This window comes from Anticarsia gemmatalis, chromosome 20 (genome assembly GCF_050436995.1).
Source record: "Anticarsia gemmatalis isolate Benzon Research Colony breed Stoneville strain chromosome 20, ilAntGemm2 primary, whole genome shotgun sequence".
Classification (NCBI taxonomy): Eukaryota; Metazoa; Arthropoda; class Insecta; order Lepidoptera; family Erebidae; genus Anticarsia; species Anticarsia gemmatalis.
The window spans coordinates 1549820-1574022 of record NC_134764.1 but is presented as its reverse complement, the minus strand read 5'-3'; the positions used below and the strand labels follow the sequence as shown (position 1 = coordinate 1574022).

The window sequence follows — 24203 nt, the reverse complement described above, 5'->3', positions numbered from 1 at the left end:
TATTTAGTGTAAATTATAACTAAACTTGTGTATAAACTGTTTAACTAATAGTTATAGCCAAAATAATAACCATGTATTGTTATGATAAAAAGTTTTATCGTAGTTTCACTTTGGGCCACTTTTTCTGCCGCTGAGTGTATATATAATTCAATGAACATTTTATGTAGTAAAAAGCATGAGTAAGTTATAGCCAGTAGCGTAACATTTGTACTGAAATATTGCAACCAAACGAGAAATCGTGGGAGTATCGCCCACTACCACGGCTGTTTTATTCACTTCATTTTTTATAACTTGCTAATATTTTACATTCTCAAGATTGAAAAGCATGGTTTATTTTTGCTTTCTTCCATTGGTTATTGTTTGATTCCCAGTTTGGACAATATTAGGGTTTATCTGTTTTTGCTCTAAGAGGTCTATGAATGGCTGATGGATTGTAATGACTGTCGTTATATTATTTAACGAGACTATAACTCAGATTAAAACCCTAAATATATTTAAAAAAGAAGAAAAAAGATTATAGTCCATCTTTTTACAAGAAAACTTCCATGTTAACGGTGGTTCCAGTCATTGATTATCGTAATCAATTTTTCCAAAGTTTAACTTCCGAGTTCAAAACATTGAATTTTAATTCCCATCAAGTATTCAAAAGCAATGATTAATTAGACACGACATACCATACAACATTATCTAAACAAAAAACCAGATAACGATCATAAAAACAATAAAGACGACAATCGCTTACATCCACCCCGACCACGTAAGAACTCTTCCCTCCTAGGGGTTGGAAATGTCCAAGCAATTTTAATACCAAAAGGGGTCAACTATCTGCCTTTTTGAATTCACCCTAAATCGCGTTCATACGAACGGAGAGCTTAAAACTAATACATCTGGGTGGCGTGTGACTGTAAGGGGGTGGGGGCGATGTAGGGGGTGAGGTAGGGGGCGGATAGGGGGCAGGTCGGTGTTAATTATTCACATTTTAATTTACGAAGCCCGGCACCACTGGCCAGTGCGAAGGAAAAATGTCTTGCGATCATTCGACAGTTCTATACAATATGTGGGTGCTCCAAGGACTTTTTTGCTGCAGTTTGTTTCAAGAAAATAAATTGTAAATTGTAATTTGATTTATTTCTCCGGAAATTTTGCAGACCATGAAGTTTGTTATTTACTATAGAAATAATGAATATGCTGGACTATAATAGACTTTTTGCAGACAAGAACACACCTAGTCAGCTTGTCTAGCTAGACTTAAGAAAATATTTGGCGTTTGAGCATATAATCTTTTCCAACCTAGATGAATTTCTTGTAAAACTTATACATATATAAAGTAGATATATTCAATGGTTACATAGTACGGTGTTTTGAAGTTATACAGCAAGCTTTTCCTTGCATTCTCGAACGTTTAGAAAGTTCTACGTTGTGACAACACCCTATATAATCCCTGACATAGCCTTCTGACGACGGAAAGTGATTGGATGCTTTTATACTAGGCACGAACACAGTGTCTTTTAATTTATTGGGAACAGAGGCAGCTGCACTCTTGCACTAACTAGTCAGCAAACGATCAGTGAGTTACCTTTTGGTACAGTCAGTATAAATTTGGGAGATATCTAGCAGTATTTTAATAACTAGTTTGTAAATGATCAGTAAAGTCAGTGTTTTACATAAATGTACTGTACTTACTTCAAATTAGACTTAGGTAGTTATCAGGCTATCTTGCGACTTACATGAACACAATCTAATGGATTTAAGATTAATTTGATTAATACAATAAATTGTTCAGTGTGTAAGCATTACAGATGTCGTGTGAAACTACGCTGATTGATCTTAAGTGTTGTCATACTAATAAATAATAGAAAACCAACGACATACTATGGGCTATAAAAATTTACATTTGTCTGATGACGATACAGTCGAATTTATAGTTAATACATTTAAATAAACACAGACATTTATTTGTTAATTTCAATGAAAAGATAGCAGAAAACCCTTTTACTGCCATGCCATGCCATAACTATAGCCACACAAACATCAACAAAACACTATCTGCAATTAAACCCAAAACGATCGCTCACCAAAAATATTTCGCGAAGGCGGCCCCCCCTAGACCTCAGGTACATTATTCAAACCGGCATTGAAACGCGAGCACAACCCCAAACGTATTAGACATCACTTTCATGACACATGCTATGAATAAACGAAACAAAACCACTTCCATCCATCCCTTTCATCCTCTATTGTAACGAGAGGGACAGATACAGTGCTCCTATTCGATACCGATGAGAAAAACGATCAGAATACGGACCCACGATTGCTATCTAAATAATTCAAGCGTGTATTCAGTCTCTATGGTACTTTACAAAGTTACTTTTTACATCGATTTAAACTATATCTCGTCTTTATGACTAAAGAAATAAAGCTCATTTTTGAATGTGTTTGTTTGGTGTGAAGGTAGATAGAATTGTGTGAAAACGTATGGAGTTTTTACAGGCTCTTATACGAAAATGTCGAACCGAATCGGTGTTCTCATAATCAAAATGTATAGGGCAGAAATTTAAATTTTGTTTTGTTCGAAATTAAATTGGATGTTTTGATGACTTTCGACTTTACTTTGACTTTTGTTTGGTATGTGTTGTATGTTAGAAGATGAAATTTTGTATCTGTGAGATTTATAAATGGAGTTTTTTACTTGTAAAGCAAATTATGTTTTTATTTGTATTGGAACAGTATCTTTATTCATAAAGTAAAATATAATATTGGCAGAGGTCCCTGCACGTAGCTTTTCGACGTTGATGGTTTATGACATAAAACAGAATCGACTATGCCAAGGTATTCAGGCAGCCTGAAAGATATAGTAACAAATAGCTTCTGCTAACAGCCTATACTAAGATAATAGATGGACTATTTCACTATTGGCAGTGAAACTGTCTGTTACTGTGTAGTTAGAATCTAGCAAATATCTAAATACCATTTACAAACAGTCGCTACATCAGTAAGATATCAGTCATACATATTTACATGTATTCTTAAAAACAAGTTATCAAACCAAAATATATTTATTATGTATTATTATTAGCAATATATTAAGTCGGGGAAAAAGTATTTTCGCATTATAGTATGTATGAACTTGTAATAAAATCTCTTTAGCTTCAAGAATCACAAATGAGTAAACGGTTCATCAGGTTTCTTTCAGTGAGCTCGTGAGGTACCCAAATATCGAGCTTTTTTGTGTAGAGAAAAGATTTTATTACAAGTTCATACAAACTGTAATGCGAAAAGACTTTTCCCCGAATCTAATATTATACATTTTCCATACAAAACATACCTTCAAACCACCTAAACTACTGCACATCACCTCCACAGTACCCTAACACAGCACTCTCAAAAACAATGTCTGAATCGTAAAAACCGTATGACAAGATGCGGTGCGATAAGCCTCTAATAACCCGTCACTTCAGTCATTCCGTCAAAACCGTAACCCTGCCCGTAATGCCTGTCATTCGGTAAAGCTTTGAACAAACTGAGGTGGTAAACGCGGATGGAAAACGCGGGTAGTAAACGCGGGTGGAAAACGCTCGTGACGATTTCAACTAGTGAAATTCACATCATAATCTTTGATATATTTGCGCACGTTGTCTTTGTGAATTGACGTGTGAAGAAGAGCTAGAAGACCAGAAACTATTGATATCATAAAACGAATAAAACATGTTTTTTTTTCTATCTGTTTGAAGCGCTTTGACTGATAGGTTTTCTACATCATGGTTTTTAATCCTTAAAGTGGGAGGGATAATATTATATGTTGTAATCTTGTCTCGTTAGTGCAGAATGCAAAAAAAAATGTTATTAAGGGACACAGTAAGTCGCATACATCACTGATATAGTCTAGCAGTGACTGAAACAGTAGGTATCTTTTTTAACTCTCTGTTTAATTATCCTAGACTAAATGTTCAAAAACTAGCAGAAAATATAGTTAAGTAAGCTATCAAACCGCTCATAACCGCGTCTCGCGTCCAATTCACATCAACGTGTTCAAAACCTTACACTCGTCATTCCACATTTGCCGTCGGTGTCGATCATTGTACGATTTGTAATGTAGATGCGTTTTACTCCACCTACTTTACGACTCCTTTCGTTTATACGCCCATGTGAGACTGATATGAATATGGAATTTTATCTGCTTGGAATTTTTGTGCTTTTCCAAATAACATTTGGAGAGTATCTTTGACTATAATTCTTTTTGGTATATTTTTCTTGCAGCAGCATTAGTTTTTGTCGTACTGATCTTATAACTAATAATAAGCTTGTCTTGAAAAGTTCAATAAATGTTTGATATAACATAGATTGATAATGTAATTACTTATACAATTAGAAGTTTAGAAACCTTTTGACTGTGATTTAAGTAATTTAGTAGCTATAACTTATAAACATTTGATCTGTATACTACTGTATACGTCTGATTGAATCGAAATGAGAACAGCATTCCTGGACAAATAATCATGTTACCTTCATTACTACGCAGGGGTCATCATATAATTTTAATGTACTAATAACCTATGCATCACATTCAAAACAAGCGCACCTTTCGCCCAAAAATACTTTAGTTACTTAGAAAGGACTTAATCAATTTTGCTCGCATAGCCGCCTCAGAGCAAGCATTAACATATTTTTGCGATGGCCGTGTTGTGCAAAGGGTGTGAATTTCAAAAATACGACTCTGGCACATTCTCATTAACTTTGGAACACGTAAGGAAGAGGCTGAATACTAATTGAGATCCTAGAGTGATGGGAACAGAACCGACAGATGGATAATTGGCAAATAATTTGCAAAGGATGCTGGAGACTGATTGGGTGTGTGGCGGATTTGAATTTCGTTTGCAAGATAGAGATATGTTTCTTTGTTTTGGGATGTAGATTGGATTTGCTGATAGGTTTTTCGTCAAAGATGAGTGAGATGGAAAATAAGAAGAATACTGCTTTTGACTGATTCTGATCTTAATAACTTCGGATGTATGACGATTTGTAGATCTGTAGTTTTATCAAAGAGCAGCGAGTTAAGTGATCGAAGCGAGTGATGATTTTGAACTAAGTTTTGCGCGTTTGTTAAGAAAATATATGACATAATATATTTTAAGAATGAGTTAAGGTTTTAAGATTCCTGAATAAGGACTTTATTATAATCTACTTTATACCTCTAAATACTCAATAATGATAAAAACAAAGTTCAATTTATATAAAAGAAACCTATTTAAAGAACTACCTAAGTATATATTTTTCTACAGTGTTAGTTAGTAACCTTTTTCTTTGGCCCATAAATAAAAAGTTTATCAACTGGTTTTTCCCATTAACAGAACGTTTACAGTTAATTACGTGAGACGGGTGAATCTATGACTTTTAGTAATGGGCCTTACGATTTAGGTGACGATGTTGAATTGAAAGTTTTATTTTAATTTAAAGCTTTATTTTTAATTGGTACGATTTCTTTTTATATATTTATTTATAGACAAGCTTATGGACTGATGTTACTATTTAGATATTTTTTTTTTAATTATTATAGACCACTTATCTACAATCATAATATTTTCGTATTTTTTTAGAGAAGTTATGTTTTGTTGACAATATATTGAAAATTCTGTAGAAGTTTTGCTATTTTAAATATTGGTAAGTAGTTTAACTAATGATTCTATGTTGTTTACTTAACTAAAACTTCTTTCTATATCGTAAAATACATATAAATATGTTTACGACAAACATGTTTTCATTTGTATACTTTTTAATTCAAGATAAAATATAGTGGTAGACATAGACATACACACATGTTTATTGTATTAAAACTGTGTACAATTTGTTGTTGTTTCGTATCATAATAGTCCCAGGTATTTTAAAAGCTGATAATTACTCCTTCAATTAATTCCATCTTTTACATAACAGTGTCTCACACATCTTATAAACATCGAATTTTGTTTATGCCTCACATGACACTGGCTCGACATACTTATAAACGTCACATTTTGTCCGACCTGTCGCATCTACCTCCTACTCTATACCTTCAACTAAGTCTCTCGTGGGGGCGAACCGGGGGTGATGCTATGCTGTTAATTATACGATTTTCTTTGAAATAAGTTAATAAATATTGGATAAGGCCCGCCCTCGCTGCCCTTTTAATGAACCTAGTGCACCGATGATGTTACATGATGTGATGAATTATGGATACCATGTGAATGTGTGGAGATAAAGTATTGATGCTATTGCATTTATTTTGTCGATTAGTTAAGGGGCTTTTGTTTATTATAGTTTCGTATTTACTTATATTGTATTCTTTGTAACGAGTGGGAAGAATGGATGGTTTTATTACTAACACATCTTTTCCGTTACTAGATCAAAGAATGTTGTCGTTATTTACTATGGATACTTTTTTGCCCCAAATTTCTAACTAGACTCTGCCTGCGACTTCGTCCGTATAAATCCGATCGCAGACACATTGGATTAACACAACCTAACAACCAGCCAATCAAATATATTCAAAAACCAACCGAAAACCGTACTAATCGTCAACCAATGCTCAAATACTAAATTGCGTTCCCACCTGCCAATACAATTCATCAAAAGCTCAAAATCAACAATTAACACGTGCGATGCGCATCAATAACACTGCAAAACCTCTACCAATACTTTGAACTTCTAAATTGCCTACTTATCAAAATTCCACCAAAGGCACAAAATCAACAGTTTACAAGCGATGCATCAATAACACTGCACAAACCAATAAGGCGCCCATAGCCAGTTGCGCTCACCGGTCGGTAAACGATCTGTGGGTGATGCAACCGTTGGCGCGGTCATTCCATAGATGGGTGACCGCATAGTGGTAATTGAACTGGGCGTCTCCGTGCTTCGGAGGGCACGTAAAAAGTCGGTCCTGGTTGTTGTCGATTAAGATAACAGTCGTTAAGCCACGTCAAAGGCCTATGGGCGGCTTGATCAACTTTGACACTAGGTTGACCACTAACCATACGACAAGAAGAAGAAGACTGCACAAACAATTTAGCGTGCAAGATTGCCCACATTGCCCAATGCACCCTCAGTTCACTTTGATCTGGCCGCGGCGCCGATACCTAACTGGATTATTCATCGGGTTCTCACCCAATTCTGTTAATTGGTGGTTAATCCGGTGGGTAAGTGGCAGGTACAGCCGGCGTGTGCTGTAGTTTGATTACTCTTGTAATATAGATGAGGGTTTTCAAGGTGTTTTGTATGTTATTGTTATTTTCTTGGCTTTAGGATATTATCATTGTGTCATAGAGTTTTCTATAAGGTGAGTGAGGTTTCCGAAGACAATGTCCAGGATAGAGCGAAGTCGAGAAGGCTGACCCTACTATCATAATGAGATTCATAGCATGGAAGAGAGAGAGAGAGAGAGAGAGTTTATAAAGTACGAGATGTTTAGAAGTAACTATGTAGCAAAACTGAAATTTTTTTTTCGCTTTCTGCAGCGTGTCTTATAATGTTTATGTATAATAATAATAGCATGGCCTAAAGGGGGTGTGACGGAAACGTGACGTGTCATGACGCTTGTTGCGTCCTTGACAGGTTTTGTATTGAGTCAGGTATATATTAGTAAATTACGATAATTGTTAATTTTTCCTGCAACCAGAATCTCTAGTCTAAGAAGGATCCTGTATGATACGCAATAATTTATGGACATATACACATAACGACCGATCTACAATGAATAAGTCTAATTGTGAGGTAAGACGAAACTTTACTGTTATTTGTAAAACAAACTTTTTTCGCATTATCCTTCTAGCGTCACCTATTTAGCACGAATCACAGATACCCTACGCATCTCGTAGGTAGGTAATATTTCGCAGCAGTAGGCCGAACTCAAGGTGTAAATCCGGTAAGAAACACGTAAGCCACAGTGTCAGTTGTGTCGCGCCAGGCTTGCCCGCAAACCCGCAACGCCTTGCTTCACCTTTTGCCTACGAGATTCAGACAACGTAACGAATAAGCAAGCCTATGTGGGCCTGACGGTTTACGAAATGTACGGCCGTTTGGTTGCAAGATGTGTGTGGTGAATGTATAGAGACGCAATTTGCAGTAATGTGTTTTGAGGTACTATTGTAGATAATTATAAAAGCTCGTAATGTAGCATTTTATTATCAAGCTCATTAATCAGTACCACAATAAAATATAACCGCGAATTGAAACTACCTTTTTTTAAGTCGATTAAAAATCAAAGCAGTTATGAGACAGCATAACTAGTGTTATAAGTTTCAAGTACACAGTAATGTAGCACAGCAAAAAATTATAACAATAGTTATACTTAGTCTTATTTGTTTCCAAAATAGCTACAATTTTATATTGATTAATTGATTAATAATTAAATCTAACTAATTAACTTCATGTTATCTATATTGATCTAGAGTATTGTCTCAACATTTTTGGTCAATAGACCCTTTATAAGTCTTGAAGACTTAAAATAAAACCACAAAATAACATACGAATATAATCTTAAAATGCTATTCTACTCTGAATTAAACTCCAATAATATATAACGAAACATATTCTTAAACAGTAGCACAGTTAACACCGCCGATATATTCTGAATGTAAGTTAGCCGCTAGTCCGAAGCGAAATAACACTAAATCTAAACCAACTTTCCGCGTTCTGCTTGTATATATTACTGCTTTCTTTGTGAAATAGCCAGCATCAGTCGCTACTAAGAGGTTACGTTTAGACGCAAGATAGATTGGATCATTCTTAAAGGGTTCGTGAAATTGGTTTTTTAAATGCTATGTTTGAGAAAATATTTGATTTACTTTTTAATTGCATTCACTTAGACTGGAAGCTGACTCCAACATAGTTGGAAGAAAGGTTAAGCTGATAATGATGTTTTAATTTTAGACTCTATAACAAACGTGCGATCTACGTCATAATCGATCGACTATTGACAAATTTTGTATGAAAACAACTGTCAAAATTGTTATCAGTAAGTTGCAAAACGTAGTCTAAAAGATGGTAAGTAAAAGGAATATGAATATAGAATGAAAGGTAGGGTATGGAATTTATTTCGAAACAAAAATGTGTTGCAATTTTCGGCAAGTTTACTCATACAAATTTGACTCTAACTACAATAATTCAAAATTGATATAACTTTAACTTATTTACTATATTTTCTGGTAAAAATACCATGTTAAAGAGAATATAATAATATGTCTATCGGCAGTAGGGGTCTATCCCCTCGCTATGTCCGGCAAATGCCTTAAGAAAATAACGTTTAATAAATATATTATCTTAAGAGTGTCACGTTAAAATGTGTTAAGATTTCAGGAATTTAATTTATAAGAAAAATATTGTATACAGTAATTTGATATTGTGTGAGAAGATAATAATGAAATATCTTGACTACCTGTATTTAGGTGTGGGTGTTAATAAACGATTTCTCTGCATATTTTACATAACATCTTGTTTTTATCGTTTTTAGATCAAAAATATATTATTATGACTTTCTAAGAATTCAAATTTTATTATTGACTGCTAATTTATAAACTTGGAAAGCTTTTGTTTCCTTGGTACGTGCAAAGTACAGTTTCAAAAACGGTATTGAATTTTGATCATATTTTAAAGAATATTAAACCATAACATGAAGTTAAAAGGTATTATTGTCTACCAAAACTTTAAAAAGCCGACTTACAGACGTAACCCTCAAATCCGAACTTGTAAGCCAACCCCAAATCCTATCAGATCCCCTTAAAACCGATCAAACATCGCAAAAAATACAAGAAAAGGTAAAAGCTCTTTCTCACGTCTAAGTGTAAGTGGCTTAATCGGCCCCCATTGTGTACCGATTTGCGGGTAGATCACTGAAAAAATCCCTTTTTTATCCCCCTAGGGGACCCCTTGGCTCACTGGACCTTGTTACCAGTATCGATAACAAATTGGGGGCGATCTTTAAAGGGTTAAGTTTGGAAGTTCCTTATGAGGGTTATTGAATCTTGTCAAAGGATTGAGGGTAGTTCGTAAAAATGTATGTGTACTTGTTGCTTGGGTTATGGGGATGTTATGAAGATTTTGTATCGTGTTATTTGTACTATGATAATAGGGGGAGGTTTTGTTCTTTGTGTAAGTTTGCGTGCTTTGAATTTTGTAAAACAGCTAAGGAGTTTTGTTTGGGATTTAGACATGTATAATGGTTGTTCTTGCAGTGGCTCAAAGGAGATTATATGATTCTTAATTGATTTCGCAAATGTGTTTAATCCTGTTTATGTTTAGGCAATTTTTTGTTTTTATGTCCTTTTTGAAGTTAAGTCATCTACCGAGACATAAATGCATTAAATCATATATAGCAAAGAGTTTAGAGATCTATAACAAAATATTCATAACATTATACCAATCATATCTAACATTCCCAACTTCAAATTTCAACACAAAAACCTAACAGCGAAACGGCGGCGTTTGATTAACAAGTAAAATGATGCAAGCGGGCGGGAGTCGGCTCTAAAAGAGCGGCCAATAAACCACCTGGACGTAGTTCTGTATAGCAATTAACGGGTTGCAATCCGACTGTTTAATTCCGAACAGTGCGCCGCAATAAACGTAACGGTGCCGGACCGGCCGTGACCACCCACCGAAACGGAATGCGATGAAAAAGGCACGATGTCCACATACACTTGAGAAGTGAAATTACAAACGGCGGTGGCGTCCGCCGCCCCGTAATATCATTCCACGCGAGTCTTGAAAACGAAATTAAATTTTGCATGAAATGGTACAATATACAAAGAAAGTGGGCGGACAAAGGCCGAGTGGCTACCGAGCGCGGTTTGTTACCCGCGAGCTGGACTTATCGCGGCCGCGTGTATGTAATTTGTTTCTAATCATATTACGTTTTTGTTTCGGCCGTTTCTTTGTGACGCGGCTTCACTAGCTAAGATTTAATTTTAATTAAGCATTTTTTACGGTGTGTTTATATTGCTGGGTTTTTCTTTGGTGCACGACATGTATTTCTGTTTAGAAATAATTACATTTGCGTTTAATTATACGGGACCGCACGAGGTGGTCGTGGAGTGCTGAGGGCGAGGTTGCCTTCTCTGTGAACATGTTTAAAGAAAAGCTGAAGCAACAAGTTTAACGTTGTGACTTCTTGTAGCTTATTAGGGTTGCGGTGAGATGTTTACTTTGAGGTACAGCGGTTGAGGTCTGATTGATAAATGATCAAGCAAGAAGGAATACTGTATCTGCGAAAATGTTTAGATATGACAACATCTTGACCGAAAATATAACACTGTAATCGTTGTCATACTAACGCTAGTATCCAAATAGTTATTCTTTGTTAAATATAGAATCGATTTGAATGTATCATAATGTTGAACGTTGTTCATGTTAAGTAGAAGCATTTGTGCTTACGGGTGTAAATAAAAACATCAATACAATTCTTAAAAACTCAACATCATCAAAAAAGGGGTGGAATCGCATTTGCATACACGATGGGTACGCCAACATTAGAACTACGCACCATCGCTCTTGTCCATAATTAATGACGCCCGAACTCGGCCGGTTAATTAGGGCCCTTCATAATGTACAAACGGTTACAGAACACCTCTAGAAAATTTACGCACTCATAAATACACCCAGACTGGCAGCCGGTGATCTCAGCAATTTTCAGTTTTCGGCAAGAGCCTTAATAATTCAACGTGTAGGCACGGCCGTAGCAAAAATGAATACTCTAATGTGAATGGAACTTAGACCGGCCGGGCGGGCAACGGCAAAATAATTAAAGCATAGCATTAAAAATTCTTCCAGTGAGTCTGCGCCGGTCCGGATATGTGATAATATTAATACGGCTACGGGCGGCCCGGCTTTTTGACGTTCGGCCGGTCTTAGGACTCGTGATTATTACAATTATAATTGTGAATCATTTATCGCGCAGACATGTGTGAATTAATTTTAATTAACACCGGTATGTTTGTTGATGGGTCGCTGGCTTTTTAGAAAGCCTTTCGCTAATTTGTAATTGTAAGTTCGCTTGCTGAATTTGTTGAGTTATCTTTGTGTAATGTATCTTAAAACTGTTTTAAAGCAGTTCGTATTTAAGTCGTTTAAAACAAGTGAAGAACTTATCCAAATTATTGTAATGTACGTATTGTAATAGTGTATTTGTCGCTTATTGCTCATGAAATGTACATTTTTCCATGGAAATGTAGGCAAAAAAATCGAAATAGAGGCGATGACACCAAGATGTAAAAATAGCACTTTATATGTAACCATTTACGATCTTAAAGTTGATCATCACTCGTACTCGAAAACCGTAATTACACGTTTCTTAGTCAATATTTGATTTTATCTTAATATCTATGCGTTAAAACCAGGTAGGTACTTCCTAAATCAGACTCCATTAACCTAGCTTCATTCTACTTTATATAAGCACTTCCAATATACTTCTTTTTTATCATTTAGGTACCATTTACATTTACTATCATTAGTTTAAAAACTACTTCAACTCAAACATTTAATTTGAAACTTAATCTACAAACAATTTAAACCCTAATCATTTAATAGTTAAACCAAAATCTTAGTAAAGTGGCCATCTTAAACAAACGGTATTAACGAGATAAGGCACCTCAATAAACATGCTACGGGCCGATATGTAAATACGGACAGTTTGTACAGTACACACTGGACACTGGGTAAATACACGTGTCTTGTGTAGCTGCCTTTATTGAGTGTGTTTGTGATTCCGGATTGGTGTGTTATGAGTTTATTATGATAGATGATAGAAGAAAACTGAACGTAAACATGGATGAAAGTTTTGGCTTAGAATTTTTATTGATGCTTTGTGTCTTGGATCTTAGAAATCTTCTATATCATCAATCAGTATTTATAAAATTCTTTCGTTACTGAGTGATTGACTGATGGACACCGCACCGCCGAAAGTACTGAACATAGAAAGTTGAAATTTGGTATAAAGGTTTTTTAGTAAGTGTAGAGGAGCACTAAGAGAGGATTTTTGGAAATTCCATCCCCATTCAGATACCACGAAACTACAATCCATACAAATTTATGGACTACAAAAATATCACAAAGAATTCAAATCATCAACATATTACTATACAAAACATTTTGAAAATCAACTCGCACTTCTCACTCAATATCCTCAAAATTCCAAACCAAAATATACAAAGCTTGAACAAATAACCAATAAAAGCCGGTTAAAAGATAAAGAAGAAGGATAAACCGGGTCTGGAGGCGCCCGTACGTGGTCCGGATTAACCGGCAAATTGGTTTAAGCCAAAGGCCGGGATCACTGCGAGAGAATCAATCCCAATCGGTTGAGACGTGGGGTAGTATGGTGTGGAAGAGGCTACGCGGTACAGGCGGGATTAAGATGAATAAATTCTTCATGGTGCTGATACTAAGACTAGAATTTTCGTTGAAGAATAAAAGTTGAACAATCGACAATCGTGTCAATTCTTTTAAAATAACGGAAGCGTTTAACTTTTTAAGGTTATTTTCTAGAATTACAGCAGGACTAGTTGGACATAGCGGGTTTATTTTTATTACATACTAGTGATTTATTAACTCAAGTAAGATTGCTTACATGAGTAAATAAATTACTCAAGCAAATGTAGTGTCGAAAATGATCATCACTACGAATTTAACTTTTAATTAACTTAACTTATCAATATTATCAGAAATCTTTGAATGCAGATATGATTGTTTTAAAAAATAGGACGTTTCCTTTCAGCGAAGGAGGGTATCTTCAATATTTAAAGAAGTTCTCCTCGATTGCCTATTTTTTTTCATCCCATATATAAATTATTTGCTATTATATTATTACACAATATGTTCATTAATTTTCTGCCATAATTTGTAACACAAAACGCCAAAAGTAAATAGAGCCCCGTATTTCGGCAGTAGATGTCATTGACCTACAAATAACGAGCCACAATAACTTCTTATAAAAGCACCCTCCATACCTTCCTCTCACGATTTCGATTCCAATAGATTCTAATAAGATTAGTGTTGTCACACGGGTGTTAGATAAAATAGTTTGTGGCCTATAATTGGGGTTCAGGTTGAGACGACCGATGTCAACTACCACACAAACAGAAATAAACCTTATCATCTTTGAACAAAGAGCGATTTAGCTTGAAAAGAGATCCTATGGTCATCACTCGCATGACTAGACAATATCGACTTGGAAGGTGATCACTGGAAATCGTTTACTGTAAATTTCACCTTATTTTGTTGTCAATAAAGTTGTTTTTTGTTTACAAGTTTTGTAGATAGTTTTCTCCGATCGGAGCCCGTTTACAAATTGGATCGGTCGTCGGGTAAATCAGGGTAACCCAGTAATTGAGACTTAGATCGTTCGGTTAGCGGTCGAGGTTGAAGGATTATGTTTGTATGTGTCGGTATCTATTGATCTTCGGGTTCATGTTTAGGATGTTTGATGGTAGATAGGGGTTGGTTTGCGATTGCCTTTTTATTGGTTAGTGGTTCAGGGTTGATGGTTGTAGTGTGGATAATGCTAATTTTGTAGTCAGTTAGTTTCTATGGATATTGTAAAGGGGGAAATGTCAAATGTTTAAATGTTTTATGGAAAACTGGCAAATGTTTTGAAATGCAGGGGCCGAAACAAGTTCTGAGGTCGAAAATACTGATTTTACTGACCAAAAATTCAAAAATACTGACCAAATACAGACCATTTCTAAACCGTTTTTCAGGTGAATGGTGTGAAATAACAAAAAATACAGTCGAATTGAGAAGTCAAAATCCTTTTTTTAAGACTGTTAAAAAGCTTATTTTCGGTTATTGGTCTCCACCATCCCCGTAGTCAACCAGCATCGCCTTTTTAGTGTGTTAAAAAGCTTTGTTAATAAAGTTTTCAATCAGGTCTTACGAATTTTCAATCAGGTCTTACGAATTTTCAATCAGGTCTTACGAGTTTTCAATCAGGTCTTACGAAATTTCAATCAGGTCTTACGGCGACGGCGGTAACGGCACTAAAGAATTTTCACTTCGAAAATATTGATTAAAAAAAAATAGTAAAGTAGTAATTTGCTGTTCTATTGAAGTCATGTGATGCTTCAATACATGTATATGTTACTGTAAAAGCCCGAACTGTGGTAAATCCTAAGATTTTCCAGTATAACCTAAGATTTGCCAACTCTCAATGGTAAAAGTCCGAACAATTCTTTTATTTCGAACTTTTACCTCTATTCACTTGATGATGTCGAGATGTCGCCGGAGCCCCGCTTCGTTTTAAAAAAAAGTTTTTTTCGGTTTAAAAAAAATAACGACAAAGGCTAACTCTCCTCAGCCTTCTAACCTAACCTACCCATGTCGCTTTGCCCAAAACTCCTTCTTTATAACTATGTTACGGTATATAATTATACCGTTACATAGTTATGAAGAAGGAGTTTTGTATATACTGTATATGTTACAGTTTTTAAACTCCGGCTTGTTCGGACTTTTACCATTGAGAGTTGGTAAATCTTAGGTTTTACCTTAAAATCTTAGGATTTACCACTGTTCGGGCTTTTACAGTAACATATATATTACGTAGATCATCAACATAATATCGAGCATCCAAAGCAGCCCTCTGATATGATTACTGGGCAAATCGAGAATGTAAGATTGGCCAACAGCAAAGGAAAACAAAAAAAAAAAACGTGTGTGAGTTTGGAAAAATACTGACAATACTGACCGATTTTCTAAAATACTGACTTTTACTGACCAGGTCCAAAAATACTGATTTTTACTGACTTTACTGACCTGTTTCGGCCCCTGTGAAATGTTTAAAATGAAAGTAGCTTACGTTGTTCAAGGGATATGTTTCCATTGATCAATAGAGAAGTCGTTTGGCAGTTCCATAATTAAACCCTACAAGCAAATAAAATAATTATCCGTTTGCAATAATAGAGACCACTAACTGAAAATAGTCAAATGTAAACATATTATGTACTTACACAAATCTTCAAAAGAACGAAGACGAAAAAACAAAAAACCTCAACATGAAACTAATTGAATCTTGTCATACATAAAAGTAGACACACGTGGAACTATTAACTACAAAAATGCTGCTAACAATGTCTTTACAGATTTACTACTCAACAAAACAAGGGTCCCCATACACAGGGCTATCCGACATCAAAGTCCCCTTCCAGACAGGTCTAACATTATTTACGTAACAAACTCTTTCGTCAAAACAGAATCGATCCTACACAGGAAGTAACAAACAAAGTTCCTTGGTTCTATTCCCGTGCGAGATCTACTTCTGTTGACACAGGATCGAATGTTTGACGTCTGTCTGTGCCAATAATGGACATCTAATTATTTTGGGATTAACTGCTTTTTGAGTTTCTCAAAGAAGAATGGTGAAGTTACTTCAAAATTGTTTTTGGGAATTTATTGGGAAATAACTACCTTGAAGTTAGTATTGATTTAATTTATTGAAGCTTAGTGCAGGCTTAAATAATAAGTTAGAATCTTACAGCACAAACCCATATTCCAGTTCTAAAGAGTATGCAAGATCATCAGCAGCGAGATTCTGTACAGTCGAGTATCGAAATTTTGACATTTAAAATGTACTGCAAAAATATTTCCTACGACGCCCGCCAGAGGCGCTGATCAGATTTTCATACAAAATTTCTCGATGACAGGTCGGTTGTCGGTAGTCGATAGTAGTAGAGAATCGAGCAACAGATCTGACATATTCTTTAGAATTTGGTCAACATTGGACTTGTTCAGCCAATTTCTAAGTGTGAGTTGGTTCTCAGTTTAGAAATTAGCTGATCAAGTTCTAAAATCTTCTTCTAAGAGAACAGCAGTAGATTCCTCTGCTGTCGTCTTAGAAAAAGTGTTATTATAACCCATTATATTGCCACTCAGTGAAAATATAATGGGTTACAATAATCATTTGTCTTTGAGCAGATAGAAAGCTACAAAAAATGCTATAATTAAAACAAACTATCTTTAACTTAATTACGTATTTACCGCTGCATCCTGAGGCACAGTATATGGCATACTTGTGTTAAATTACATGTTTTTTACATGCATCCTATATGTCTTGCCCCGAATGCCGCTTTTTTCAGAGACATTACTCTTTCAACACCCTCTTTTTCAGCATCTACGCTATAGAAAATAATGAATAATATAGATGCTGAAACCATAGTAACTGACAAAATTGTTGCTGAAGGATGAAGAGTTCTTAAACACGACATCTTTCAAACAAAAGCATGCATATACAAAACAATGTACAAGCTAATATAACAGTATATAATATGAGTGTGAGTTTCGGAAGCTGCACAATGCACCGAACAGCGTTCCGATAAGCTTATCAAAGAATATACGAGCCGCCTCGGATAGCTTTAGTGCTATGTAGTTTATTTACTAACGGTGTTATATATTAAGGAATATTGAATATGCCTTTAGAATGTCAGATGCAAGATAATTTATTTAATGCACCTTATGAATATGACTAGTTTTTGTTGCTATCTTGTCCGCATGGAGAAGTTTCTACGGTAAAAAAGTTATTCTATGTCTACATCGAGTTTATTAACTATTTGTGTAGCAAATGTCATCGAAATTCGAAAGTCTTAACTTTATTAATATAATGGTGATTGTTGCACATTTAATTTGCAACACTTGGGGTCAGCATTACGGCTAAATGCTAGTATAAGTACGGCTAGTGTAAATAAGATAAGTATCTGACAGGGCATCTGACAGATTTAGGTGAAAAATTTCACCTGATAAGCTTTTTTATACTGTTTGAGAAGTAGTGAAACAGGGGAAACCGTCAATTTGTCAGATAAATAACAGTTTTTGTTAAGAAACGACGTTAAACTCACATATTTTCAAGAAAACTAATTTTCTGAAAGTTTATCAGAAAATTAGTTTTCTTGATAATTATTTAATTAGATCAGCTATCAAAATATTTGGGAATACAAGAGGTCTAGCGGTACAGCATGACTCTCCGGTGCACAGAGTACAATAGTACTTTTACATAGAGTGATCAATGATCATGTATAAAATGTACCATAGAAAAACCAACTTTACCAATAGTCAGATTTTCCCTTCACTATCCCACATACATACAAAACTGAAACACAAACAAAAGTGTAAAACTCAAATCCTTGTCTGAGACGGCAAGTGGCAACATCTTAGCATAATTAGCTAGAGGGGCCGTTTATAGCTAATATTAGTTGTTGGGATTAATACTAACGACTTAGCTGTGTGTTAACTGCTATTATCATATCTCTTTGGTAGGGTTAAGATTGTCTGAGACGAAGTTTTTTTTAAGATGTTAGTAGGATCCAATTTTGACTTTCAAACTTTCGTTTTGTATGGAAATCATCTAATGTTACATGGGAAAATGAATGATGTTGTTTTGCTATACGTGGGCCATTACAAATATGTAAACTACGTCAAAGTTAAAACATCATAGGAATGTGGCAATATAATAAATAGTTTGTATAAAATGTCAGCGCGAGCATATGTGATGGCGCCAATAAGGGTGGTTACTGAAGAGCAAGTGCAGCTTTTATTTTAATAAACTTTTGACCAAAACCAATGAAACCAGTGTATTGTATAAGTTATGCAATCGAAATTAAGGCCAAACCTTTAAATATCCTATTTTGAATGGTATTGCTAAAGACATGAATATTTTTAATGTTTTTAAACGAAAGAAAATTTGTGTAAAATAAGATTAAATAAGCAGCGATAGAATCCGGTAAAATAGTTTTACTTCAATTTCAGCGACGGAATTTATTTCAGTCGTTTAATTTCCTAGTAAAAGATTTCATTAGAAGTGGTTTTTCAAATAATCTTTGAGTAGAAAAACTGAAATGATTTCTTGTTGGTCTTGATAGCAATAAATTAATAACGAATATTGGAATAACTTAGTGTTTTTTGAGTAAATTATCAGACTATACATTATATCAAAATAAGATTGGGGCAGATGAGATAAACTCTTATATCTACAACGTAAAACATTACGTAAATAACTAAAAAAACATATTAAGTAACTTAATTTTGTATGGTCAATGAACAAATAACTTAACCAATACTAAATTTCATTTGATTGAAATACATACATATTTCTATTTCTACAGCTTATCTCCAATCTACGACAAAATCAGCTTAAACGAACTTACGAACCGTCCCTTCAAAACAAAAAAATCACCCTAACCTACTTATCATAAACTGGAAAACTCAATCGAAACTTAATTGAAACCCATCGACTCGAGTAATACTCGACTCAGACCACAATAAGTATCGGTATGTATAAATTGTAATGCAGAATTCCAAAAACATTACGAAAGCCACCCCTTGATACCCCAGTCTGGATGGTGGATGCGGGCAAATCTTCGAATTAATTTTACTGCCGAAATATGCAAATTACGAGATATAGCCGCCTAATAACATGTACAAAAGAGTGGTGACTCGGGCGCGCGAAACACTTAGATTATGAGACGCTGAGATGTTCAGTTTTGTACCTACAAGGAGCTAGACTCAAGGATATTAGACCAAGTATTTGTGTACTTACTATTAACGCATGACTTTTTATGTCTGAAATGAGTAATAAGAGTTATACCTACTAGTAAATATGAAGTAAAATCTATTAAATTAAAAACCTGTTACTTTTTGATTAAAGCTTTAAAGTTGCAATAATGTATTTTACATTGCGCTATCTTTTGGTAACTTCAAATAATTAGTATTCTACGCTCTTTATTACTGTAAATTACTGCTTTCCAAAGAAATTGTAATCTTAATAAATTCAATCAGTTGCACAAAGCTGATCAACGGAAAATATCATTAACTGTAATGTTGCAGTGATACTTTCAAAGGTCATCATGCAACGGAAAATTCAAAGCATTGTCGTCTCTCCAAAAATTGTCATCTAAACAATAATCTATGACTTAATCGTTACCTCAGGCTAACATTATAGCCGCTTCGAGGAGCTTAATAGGTTACAAAATTTACCGTGATAGTAGAAAATACACGATGCTTACGTGCCAGCTTTCTCAGGAACTTATCAGGCTTTATTAGATTTCAGGTGTTTAGTTTCTTCACTAGACGGCGGTAAAGCCTTTCGTTTTATAGTTGAAATTTGTTGCGATACATTGGACTTTGTTTATGCATAGTTAAGTTTTATGTGCGTTGAAAGTGTAGCGGGGCTGTTCGTAATTTTGATGAGAACGGTTTGATATTTATTATGAGGCGTAGTCTATCATGCGCTTATTTTGTAAGTCGACTTACAGTGTAACATGGAACAGTCAAATACCCAACCGTAATATCTTTACATTTTGAAGCTGTCGTCTACCTGCTGACCACCTTTAACTTTACAATACATAATAACGTAATTTAACAATACCTTAACAATTATAATAGAGTACACTTCCCAAAGACTAAGTATTACGCCGTTATCAAAGCCTCTCTGCGATCAGCCAAAAATACTGTCAAGATTCATCAAAGCTATTTTATCACGTTTTCGATTCAACTGATTTAAGAACCCTACCAACTTTGTATTTTTAACGATAGCACATAGCTGCATCTACACTAGTGTATCCGAGCACGAGCCGAGCACAAAATTGTGTAGTGTGGGCTGACTTAATAGCCTCAAACGAGCGCGTAGAAGAAATTTGTGCTCAGCTCGTGCTCCGCTCGTGCTTGGCTGTCCTAGCGTAGACGCAGCTTAAGAAAACACCAAACTACTTATTCACTTACTTGCACAACACCGTCTGGTTGCCAGAATCAAAGAATCCTCCCCGTCCCCATCTCGAAGGTAGTTCAGCGACGGTGACCCCTCTTGATCCCCAGACACAGATCCTGCTGCCGCACGTGCTGGCCATGATGCGCTCCACCGTGAAGGCCGGTGGAGAGAGGAAGTGGAGTTTCTGGAATGAAAGATTGAAGAGTTAGATGAGAGTTCAGTTTAATGGAGTTGGTAGATTCTGTTACGGACTTTATCGAGGTAAGAATAACTGTTCTTCACAGAAAAGGTAATAATCGGTAGTTGAATTGTGAACTTGCATTCCAGAACAAGATTAATTCATTGACACAAGGTTAAGGTACAATTTAAGAATTATGCATGCCTTTATCACAAACGTTTACTACGAATACTATTGTTATATACGTTCCACAGTTCTTGGTCAATATCCCCATTCCAATGAATAATCCGAAAATGAGATCCTTAAATATAAAGTGTATCGGTGCTTTCACGCTCATTTAAGCAAAACAAGTCAATTAAGTCGTTTAATTGAAAACAAACTTCAAAAGAACAAAGTTCCATCAAATCCCCAAATACCGATAGGAAGAAAAACACAAAAAAAATAATCAACAGAATCCTCTCACATCCGATAACCTAACTATCTCTCCCAAGGCGAAGGAGAAATATGATTAGGAAAGTTTTTTAATCAATAAAAGGAACAAAAAATAAAGTAGGAAGCTTCCCGCTTCCTGGCTGGTGGATTTTTTCGCCTTATTTCTCATTACACCGGCGCCTCGGCTCGTTTCCTTGCCGTCATAGTTATAATCATTTATCGTTTGACGGCCGCCCGCGGTCCGCTACGTTCCTATTTCTAAAGGAAATTGAAAAAGTTGCCTTGATCGTGGAGTGTGAAATAGAATCGGGATCGAGTCTTAGCACGACGCTTGTAAGCTGATGACTTATTGTTTTATGTTGAAGGCGGACTATTGAATTTAATAGTGGTTTAATTGGAAACTATTAAAGTATGTAAACAGTTGCTTTCAGAGATGAGGTTGTAGTAACGCATTTGAAAGGTCGATAAAGCGATATTTGAATTTAAAGTGCTCGTAATAGAAAGTATATCTTTCAGAACACGATAATTCATGAAAAACTTAGGAAATTTGCTAACGTTTTTAAGGAAATTTTCTAGGTAGAGCCGATCTTTAAATCGTCTAGTAAGGTTATATATTTAACAGTTAACAATATTCTCAAAACATTCACTGAAACATAAATGAAAACGTGAAGTTACGCTAACCACACCAAAACTTAACCAAAAACAATCGTGTTTAACAGACATAAACAAAAGATTCCTTGCTCATGAAAATATTCCAACGTATAAAACTAAAGATGTAAAAAACACACGACCCAAAGCCGTACAAAAACTTCTCAATAATAATTTCGTTTAAACACAAGACCTGTACATCCAGATATTCAATACAAAACCCCATAGCTTTGACCATCACAATAAACAGTGTATGTGTATCGCGTACAAAGCGCATTGAACACGCTCGCAAGTTTATACACTTAATGTAGTGGAAACTGCTGCAATAGTTACTATCGCTTTACACTATTAATATCTGTTTGTGGAACTATTGATTTGTTTGTATACGAATTTTGGTAAGTCTATTTTAGTTTGTAAGGTTTGTAATCATTGATTTTAGGATTATAGACTGGCTTCTAGTCAGAACTTTAATCCTATGAAAAGATTTCTCGGGGTAAAAATTTTGCTGGGTGTTGAATCGGGTATACATTTTCCACGTAAAAAAATATCTACACTATAAGGCCATTTGGTAGTTTTTGCTAGGATGAGTCCACAACCACACATTTTTAATCATGATTCTTCGCATTTGTATAATGAGTATGGTTAACGAACAGCTTAATAATTGTCATGTTCGAAATTCTCAATTCTTTTTAGCTAATTAGCACAAATGCGTTGTGAATACTACACCTACCTCATTAAACATTTTCATTCTAAGCAATTAAAGATCTATTCTATACATTCGGCTATTAGTAAAAATGGGATGAAAATAAGTTATTAATAATACTACGATGCTGGGTAATATTGGTGTTTGGATTTCCGTGAAAACGTTTTTTAGGTCGTCTGATTATTTTTCTTTTACGGATTTCAATAATTATTTCAAGGCAAATACTTAAAGCTAACATAATTTAATCCAGCCGATAAATTTCCAAAATTAATCCAACCGGGCGAAACAAAGTAAATCAAATTCTTTACCAGCAAAATACAATAGAAGTTCACCCTCTTCGGCCATTATATAAAACATTGAAAAGCCCAAACGGCCACAGTGCATTAGCGGGTGATTATCGAAAAGAATCAAAGTGGGTTAACCCTACCGAACGGAACCCGGAACGTTTTGACCCACGCGGTAACGCTCGCTTGGGGTTATAGTTGCAACGGGTATTAGATTAAAGTAAGTATCAAAAGCACTAGTTGTTAAAATGGGAATGTACTCCAATGCTGGTCATGTCAGTGTCCAAGTTTTGTTCTCGTATTGGCAAAAGCGGACTCCAATTTTCTGTAACTAATACATTCTTTCACGTCTTCGTTAATTTCCTAGGTATAAGTTCCTTAGGCGATAAGTGCCATTTAATCACCACTAACTTAAATGTGTTTAGAGTTGTCGCAATAATAACAAAAATCCTAGGTAGCAAATTAAGATTTAAATTACAAAAAAATGATCAAATCTTTAGCCATTCGTAGACTTTATTCAACAAAATTGATTATTTAAGCAATTTTCTACCATTTTCTTTCTTTATCCACGTTTTCCCACACTAACCGCTACAAATACGACCGTACACAATCGGGCAACTCGCACGTTGCGGTCACAGCGGGGCGGGCATAAATTCAGACGACGAAAACCTCGGACAGTTCCGAACGGCGGCCTCCGCGACGCGATAATGGCTTCGAATTTCACGCCTAAAATATGGCCGGTTACTTCGAAAAAAAAAAAAGGATTTTATGACCATTCGAAAAAAGAAAGTTTTGATTTTTTTGCACGAACTTTTTTTCTTTATGTAGGTAATTTATGAGAGATTTCTATCAGGTTAATGATTAAAGGTTGTTTTAATTGTAAAGAGTGTGATACTGTTTACGATTCGAAAAGTATAATGATTCGACAAGATTGCCTTCAATTGATATAGTAAACATGAATCTAAGATGTAAGGAATTCTTTACAGTCAGAAAACTACAAGATTATTTTCAACAATCATTGCAACTACAGATGAACAAAAACATATTTTTATAAAACGTTTCAAAAATAATTAATCACACACACCGTCCATTACAAAACCAACCTATATAAATCTAAAAGGCAATCCCAAAACCGAGAGAATAACCATCCAAATCTTTTACACAAACGCATCATTAAAATTCCGTCCGTGGAGGAATTAAACGGAAAAAAACACAAACAATTAAATACATGCACCACGGCAATCTTTT

The 24203-nt window shown here is 35.1% G+C and overlaps 1 protein-coding gene across 1 annotated transcript in view; it reads right to left on the bottom strand.

The window, feature by feature from the left end:
* mbo (Nuclear pore complex protein Nup88) overlaps positions 1-24203 on the bottom strand; it is a 98792-nt gene that overhangs the window by 19243 nt on the left and 55346 nt on the right. Inside the window, exon 2 of the mRNA XM_076127892.1 lies at positions 20725-20894. Coding sequence (XP_075984007.1) covers positions 20725-20894 — 170 coding nt within the window. The remainder of the gene's footprint in view (positions 1-20724; positions 20895-24203) is intronic.